Raw genomic sequence first — 8621 nt, 5'->3', positions numbered from 1 at the left:
GTGGGAAGTGGAGCACTGCAAAAACACCTGTACTCCATTTCATTTGCCCAGGCCCAGGCTTAACCCTGAAGACACCTGCTTGAGAGAAGTGAAAACTAAAAACCAAATAAAGCTGAAAAACAAACAAAAATCTCCATACCTGACAAACTACTAAAGCCAATCCTTCTCAGAAAGCTCTCCTCAGTTTGTGACACCAGGATTTGAAACAGGGTCTTTTGTACCTTGTGGTTACCACGATGCTTTAAAAAACAAAAACTTGTCATTGGGTTATGAAGACCTACTGCTGATCTGAATTTTTATTTATATTGTGCCAAAGGATCTAATCCCCTCAACTGCTTCTGGGAGAAGCTTTTCTGGGACAGTCATGGATGGAGCAGACCGAGTCCAGGAAGGGTCAAAACCCAACCCAGGGCAGGACTGGACACTAAGCAGATAAGAAAGTTGATGGTAGAAAGGCAATTGGTACCTGTGATGGCCTTGCTTCCTGGGGATCCAGAATTTGGAGCGCGGAACATCTGGGATGGGGATGCCGGTGGGACACCGGAGGGGGTGCGGTGCAGGAGGGTAGAACATCGGTTTATTGAAGACGGTGTTTTTTTGCTGGATTGGCTCCCCTGTGTCTTCACTGCCACGAAGAGTGGAGATCGAGAGAACTCTGGATATGAACACTCAGAACTAGTGCCTGGACAGTCAGTCAGCTCCCAGACCGTGTGCCTTCTGGGAGGGTTGCTTTCTAACAGCCATGCTCACGAATCCCTTGCATGGGGACCTACAGCAAATGTGGATCCACTGATCCCAAGTAACAAAATTGTTTTCCCCACTCACCCAAGGGGATAGATTCTTGAAGCTTATTACTTCCCTTCCACACCTTTAACTGCCACATGACCAACCCATTCCTACTGCAGTAGGAATCACCCCATCCACCTAGGATTCCTATTTTATTGCCATAGCCTGGTTGGATGTACCTGCAACTTTGTGCTCCTGTGTCAGGAAGAGGCTGAACTGTGAGAAAAGATTTCTAATGTGCTAGTCAGAGCTCTACATGGGGAGAGGTATACACCTTTGTTCCTTGAGCCTCACACGTGTCCTAGAGAACCCTGGCTACGTTCCTTGTCTGTTTAACTATATAAAGCAAATGGCGCTGTCTGTTTGTAATGGAAAGGAATTATGAAGCAGAGTTCTCATCCTGCACGTCAGGAAAGACTTTTTGGTCCCCATCTCCACACAAATGCTGGTGGCACATGGAAAAGTTCTGAATATTACTGGGGTATGCTCTTTGAATACACGTGACTTACATTTTGGTCTCTGCAATGCACAGTGAGGATCACCAGGAATTTTCAATGCCAAAAGTAATATGAAAAACTCTTGAGAGGACAGCCCTTTGTCTAGGCCTCATTGATTAAAAAAAAATAAATACAGAAACAGAGAAACAATCTAAAACCCCCCTTCATTCCGCAGTGACTTCTTCCACGGAAATCTGGATGTGGCTCCTGAAGTCAAGACCCACTCCAACCAACTGCCAATAATCACTAACAAACAGGGTTCACATTACCCACAAACATTAGCAGCAATTCCTGTACTTGGGTGATATTTCAAGATGCCTACAACTGGAAGGTAGCACCAGTAACCTGCTAATCCTGTATAGTGTAACTCAGAAACACTTAACCACATTGAGCAGTTCTCAGTCATGGACTGCCACAGCAGCACAACAGCCTGTCTCTGAAGCAGACAAGGAAAAAAGTCCAAGGCTGGGACTGGATGCTCATTTCCAAAATCCCATGAGACATTATAGAATTGCTCTCATCTTTTCCTGCCAGAGGTCAGCAGCATGGCAGAGTGATGATGAGTACTTTCAAAGCAACCTGCAAACAGATACTCAAAGGAAACATTTTTTTTTGTTTCATTTGATCTGTTACAGAGATCCAAGATGACATTTCCTGTAAATGTCATAGTGTACTTATGCAGGAGAGTCTACACTAGGTTCTCTCATAGTTAAGGTCAAGATACTTCTCTGCTTGGTCTGTGGCCAGCTGAATAGGCAGAAGGCTTGCTTTTGCTTCCTAGACTCCATTTCATCTCCATGGATAATTCTCCTCCAGTTGCTGCCAAAGTGCCAGCACATATGTAGTCAGATATGACAATTTCCTTCTTATGTGTCATTTAATTTCCAACTATTCCTGTTCCTGCCAACTGTTGCTTTATTTCCCCATCTATACCAAATGATGAAGCAATTAGCCAACTATTCAATGTCAGAAACAGTGGGTCATTGCATAACCCTGCTCCCTCTGTGAGATCTGAAGGAAGAAGTCTGAATGCTATGAAGACCTCCAAGATGACTTCTTTTTCCTCCCAACTTAAACAAATATGATGTCATGGCTTGTATCAGGGATAAACAGGCTGACATTTGGTCTCAAACCTGTGATGTAGCAGGAGACCTGGCTTTAGTCCTCTCCCTCTCCAGTTGTACAGTTCAAATTTGGGCTCCAGAGAGAAGGCTGCTCCATCTGACTCTAGGCAGAGACAGAGTTTGTGCCAGCAAGGCAAGACAGACAAAAGAATATTAATACTAGCAGTCTTGAGGATGCTAGCAACTCACTGAAAACATGTTTTAGAATTTAGCTCACCAGATGACAAATTCCCTCTGAAAACTAAGCAACATATGTAGAGACAATCATGTAGCTCTTCTGTTCTGCTCTTGATAAGAAGTCTTCATTGTGGAACTCACTGCCTCAGGTTGATGAAAATGCCAAGTTCAAGATATTTGCAGAAATTAAAATATTGAATTGCTGAATGGCTACAAAAAAAACCCTGCCTCAAAATCTGCAGGTAGACAGCAAGACCAGAGACAGCATTGTATATAGTTGATCTCATAACTGCTGCTACAGAATATTATTTTTAAAATGTCTCAGAAAATATCTGAGATATGCCCCAGTTGAGGCTGACACGTTGGAAAAGGGAGGGCAGTAGAGAAGTTTCAACTGTCGGTGCATCCCCACCATGTCAAACTTAGAGAAGCATCACTTCTTTATTCCCCCCCTTTTTTAATCAGTGACCTTGAGTAACACCCCAAACTTCATTAAAAAGTTTTTAAATGATCCAACACCTACTAGAAAAAGAAGTAACATGGAGATTAAGATTCACTGGATGATCTCCAATCAGCTGTTAAACTAAACTGAGTACACCATGCTATATCCACACAAAATGGCACAGAAGTGCACATGGTGTGCTAAAGAAGACAGACAATGCAGGTGATAATAAAAAGATAGGGGACTCCTCCCTGGCAGCAGAAAAAAGAGCCTGGTAGTTGCAGTGCACGGTCACAATGGTTGTGGAAGTGTTCTCAGGGCAATGCCGTGGCTAAAACAACTGAGGTGCTTTGGGTATACAAACACTCCCAAGAAGGATCAGGAAGACATTAACTCTCTGTTCTTCCTTACCACAACAGAGAAGGTTATCAGATTATCTGAGTAATTTAACTTATTCCAGGTGAAAGTTCTGGCTAATAATTTGCGTATCACATTTCTTCAGACACATTTTGTCAGGACAGATAAGGGAGTATGGCAAGAAAGCCATTCAGATGGTTTGGATGGAATGCGATCACCTCTGGAGAAAAACCTTCATTTAATGAACATGATGGAAAGGGATTCCTTAGCAATGGCTTAAAATTCCAGATGCTGAATGGAGACCTCCCCTATTGGAAACAGAACTTTCCATAGGAAAGACTCCATGCTCAAATCTATCAAATTTTTAACGTGCTTCTCTATACAAACACATGTTTTAGTTGTATTACAAATGCAGGCCTGTAAAGTCTGTTGCTAAGGCACATTGTATCTAGAGAGTGAGAAAAAACATGAAACTCACAAGTTTCACTCATTGAAACGGAGGAAGCAAAGACACATAGCTGGAATCTGGATCTTTTATTTTCTTTGGTAGGTAGGACCTAAGTGGAAACGTGACATGCTACCAAAAAGCATTGCTTTCCTTAAGAGAAAAAGCCATGATGGCAGCTGTCTTTAAGAAGCACTGCAAGTGTGTAAGCAATTATGATGAACAAATTGTATTCAGTGCTCTTTACAACAAGAAAAGTAATTTAGCAGCCAAGCCCGATGAATTTCTGAAAGCCTCTCAGGTGTCATGGTGCAGGAAGTCTGGATGCAGGGAGTCTTTTTCATGGTGTAGTCTGGCTGTCCCCTCAGAAGTCAAGCACAGCCACAGGGCTGGTAGGGCAGGGGCCTCACCAGCCAGAACCCATCCTATGGCCTCCAAAAGGTGAACAGGCCAGGCAAGAGATGGAAGCCAGGTTCAATCAAGAGTCCAGATCATCAGGCAAGTTGTTGGTGATGAGGGATGTCTGTGGTCAAGCTGACAAGTCAATTCACAGGTCAGAGGCAGGATCAGGTCTGATGAGGATAATCAGGGTTAGCCACAGCCCAGCAAAGCTCGAGGAGGTCCAAAGTGATGTGACAGGGTTGAGGTCAAGCTGAGAGGTCTACAGGCCAGGGTCCAGATCTACATGTCTACAACTGAGCTGTAGACTGATATCACATAGTGTTGCACAGAGACTCAAAACAGCTGAGCTGACATAGGGGTTTTGTGTGTGGGTGGAGGCCCCATGTGAGGCTAGCCAGGGCCACCCAGATTTATTAGTGCACTCAGGGCCCTAACATCACTTCAGATTTCCATCCTGGAAGCAATGGATGTGGATAGCTGTGTGGATTTTAGAGCTCTCACCACATGCTTCCATGACTGGAGTCTGTTGCCATACCTGCAGTTACCAGAAGAGCGCACACTCCTGAGCCTGGACTTAGCAAACTAAAACAGTCTCAGTGGCTTTTCTTACCAGCCCACGTCCCAAAGGCACTAGGTTTTCTCTGCATCCACAATAGCACAGCCACCTGCAAATGTTCCAAATTACAGAGCAGATAGAGCTGTGAGAGGACAGAAAGAAATCTCTGAGCCCTCCCTCATGTGCACCTCCATTCAGAGACATTTCTAAACCAGTGACAACGAACATGCCTACAATCCATTTCCACAATCCTTTTTTTTTAAAAAAAAAACCACTCTTCCTAGAGTGAATAGACCTCTCGGCTGATAGAAACATGGTAAGAATCAGTATTTTAGAAGAGTAATAACCCAGTTCTAGGCACAGGAAAAAGCTCTTTCTCCTCACTAACAAAAGGGGAGTTCTGAAGGAGTTATTTGGCATTAACAATTCCAGGGAACCCCACAGCAGAGCACTTTTACAGACAGTAGGTATCCAGTAGCACTGACCAAAAATTATCCTGGAAGGCCCCAGGGACCCTGCAGGATATAAGTCCTTGTTTTAGCCTCGTTTCAATAACTTTTAATCCATTATCACAGAAAACCAGAAAGACAGGCTCCGGAAGGGAAGCTTGCACTCAGGCAGAGAGACCCAGAAAGCTGGACTGGTAATGCTGAAGTGTGTTCCTTACCCCAATAAGGCTAATTTTTCAGCATTTGCCATATAACCACAAGAATAAGGCCAGGGTAAAGGCAGAGTCTCATTCTTACTTCCTCTGGTTGCTAGGGGATGAGAAAAGCCAGTTGTGCACTGCATCAAAAGTCAGGTGTTTGCAGCTACCTCACCGGACCTTGGTTTAAATGAAGAGCAGAGTCTGAACATAGCAAACTGGGAGGATGTACTGGCCAGCCTGCCTTGGGAGCTTAGTCACATCCCGTATGTTCATCAGGGATTGCAGTTTGTCACTGTAAATCATAAAGCTTACTGGTCATGGCAACTAGGAGAGGAAAAAAAAATGTACAAAAAAAGTTTGTAAGGAGGGTTTAAACCTTATGACAGTATTATCCTGATCTGACCTCATGTGTCCTCATAGTTAAAAGATAATTGCTGAAAGGACTGGACTTGGTCCCTCAGTGACTGCTGGTTCTAGTCGTTGGTGGGAACAGCTTCTTTCTCCTTTGCAAAGGCTACTGCAGAAACCATGGTGCAAAAATGGCTTCAATCTCAGCATGCAAAACAATGTGCCACCTCCTCCAAAACTGGTGACCACTGGAAAAAACATAGCTTCCTGCTTGGCAAATCCCTGCCTAACACAGGGGAGCTCCTGACCCTTTAGGGTTCAGAGTTATCTCAGCAGCTCTCCTGGCACTTGGTGAAATGTCTTTCTGACTTCTCCCACATTGCAGTTTCAGACTGTTCTGGCTTCTAGCAGCCAAAAAGTGTACATCAGGCCCACAGCACTAGCCCTAACCCTCATGCTGAGCAGATGATCCTACAGCTGCACTCTGCTCAGGAAGAAGGGCAGTATCCACATGGACCGTCTGTATCTGCAGTCATACCTGCAGGGCCCACTTCAGGCGAATTCCTCTCAAAGAACAGTTGTGTTTTTCCTTTATGCTGGATAGGCTGGACTGGAACCAGCAGCTGCAGACTATTATTACAGATGGCTGGGAGGGTGGAGAGATATCCTTAGTGATAAATCCCCTTCAAATGGGATGTACTGAGAAGATAAGAATCTGTTCTTGTTGAGCGGAGATTTGATGAACACTCATCACTGCACACTGCTCCTTAGCTATACAACTACTAAGTTTCTTTGATTATCTGTACAGGGGTGGACTAAAGACATCAGAGCCTCAGTGTCTATAGGCCCCTCTATACTCATAGATCAATCTACTACTGATCACCTCCAGCAGCTTTTCTGAGGACCTGAAAACACCTGAGTTTAGACTGCTGTCTCGTCTGGAAAGTGGAGTTTGAGTGTGTAGGGATGTTTAGGAATAACTGTTACATGTGCAACCATAAGTTAGTTCCCTTGAGCAGATGGGAGATAAGCAGATTGACTATGTGAGGGTGGTGGCAGAGATATTCTAGGCCCCACACCTTCTACCATCATCCTGGTACATCTCCATGCCCCAGGGAACCTGGATGGGAGCTGTCAAGAGCCATCAAGCCTTGACCTACCTTCTAAGTGATCGTCTGGTGGACTACGTTCCCATTTTTTTTCTACGTATGTCTAAAACTAAAGCTGCCTCATTAGAATAACTCTAACTTAAGCTCTATTTGGTGAGGAAGGAGTATGCACTCCCTCTGCTGGCTGTGGATGAGCAGCTAACAAAACCAACTTTAATGAACTCAGCTCATCCATCCCCATCATCAGCCAAAATGCTGGCAGCTGGACAAATGTGGGCAAAAGAGCAACCATGCTGGCTCACAGAATTAAAATTGCAATGTGGCACAGGGCGATGCTATGAAAGAAGCATGAAGTTCAGGAGCAAAGAACTTCCCTGCATGCTTTTAAAGCATCCCAAACCAGCACATAGCAAGAATTTCTCTCAATTGTTTCACTAGACTTTTGCACTGAATTACACTTAATTGCTCATTACAACCTCCCCTTTGTCTGGGGAGTGCAGATCGTAGTGTCCCTCCAGAGTGCAGATCGTAGTGTCGTGTAGTATGCTGAGAACTGCCTTTTCCCGAGCTCCCTGAAATAAATATTTTATTGCCTGTGATTTAGTAGTAAGCTGCCAAGGTAATTTACATGATTTTGAATACCAGTTTGAACTCGCTGTCTGCAATAGTTTCTCAGAAGCTCAAAAGAAAGATGCTCCCCCCCAGCATGTACTCATTTATTTAGGGGAGGCTAGAAAAGTTTGTGCATCACTTTTTTATATATACTTTAGGTATTGGAACTTTCAGTTAAACAACAAAATAATGCATCAAACCCCCATGGAACACATAAGAAATTGCATGGGCTTTGGTAAAAGTGACTTTATAGACCTAACAGTAACAGTGCCCCTCTAAGAGGAGATTTCAGCTCAGCTTTGCAGTGGTCTGGTCAGCACATGATCTGTGGCCTGCCAGCTGCAATCCCACAGGGTCCAGTGGAAGGATCCACAAGAATGATAACCTCTCCTGCAGCCCTCATCATTTATCACCAACCACTGTAAATCACAGTCTGTAATAAAATAGATCTCCAGCAGGATACTCACTAATAGGTGCATGCAGCGCCACATGTTCTTGGTATGGAGTGTAGTATTTGTACTGCTTGCCACAGAATTCACAGGTGTAATTGCCAGTTTCTGTGAAGAATTTAAATAAATAAGCATTAAATAAAATTAGAAAAGAGTGCAGCATCCTCTCACAAAATCACTGAATTCCTGACTCTTTACACTGAAACCAGGCCAGGTGACAAAACACACTAGAGCATTTTCCTCATGTACTAGGAACTAATCTGTCCTATAATTCACACATCCCTTTCCCCCAAAAAGGCAACAGTTAAAGCCAGTGCTTAGACTGATGGACCAGCTCCAGTAGAACTGAACAAGCTGCAAGAGATTATCCGAAATTGCAGCAGGTAAGTGTGCAAAACAAAAGAGAATCCATTTCTGAAGTCTAAACTACAGACAACACATTTTTGTCTTCTGGTTACAGACAGTTTGTGATGAATGGACATGGCAGGGATAGTCAAATCAGGGAACAGAACTGTCAAGTTTAAGTCTTAATTACAGAATATATATTGGAATTGTTGATTTGTCTTCAGGAGGATGAGCTTTTCTGTGCCAATCCATGTTTTGGGGGTACCTGAAATAATGAGGTAGTGTACCCATGCACTGACACCTCCTGTTCCTGCCAGTGCTGG

General features: G+C 43.9%; 1 protein-coding gene across 11 annotated transcripts in view; it reads right to left on the bottom strand.

Annotated features, from left to right (window-relative positions):
- The window catches only part of ZNF618 (zinc finger protein 618), a 179578-nt gene that overhangs the window by 34857 nt on the left and 136100 nt on the right, over positions 1–8621 (bottom strand). For 9 of the 11 annotated variants that reach the window (XM_084494471.1, XM_084494465.1, XM_084494474.1 and 6 more), the window contains 2 exons: positions 7972–8061; positions 467–655 (listed from right to left, as the gene is read on the bottom strand). In XM_084494471.1, coding sequence (XP_084350597.1) covers positions 467–655; positions 7972–8061 — 279 coding nt within the window. The remainder of the gene's footprint in view (positions 1–466; positions 656–7971; positions 8062–8621) is intronic. The other 2 variants (XM_084494469.1, XM_084494475.1) reach the window with 2 other exon arrangements.

The sequence above is a fragment of the Aythya ferina genome (genome assembly GCF_964211825.1).
Source record: "Aythya ferina genome assembly, chromosome: 20".
Classification (NCBI taxonomy): Eukaryota; Metazoa; Chordata; class Aves; order Anseriformes; family Anatidae; genus Aythya; species Aythya ferina.
Note: the sequence above shows the minus strand (reverse complement) of the source record. Positions and strands in the feature narration are given on the sequence as shown.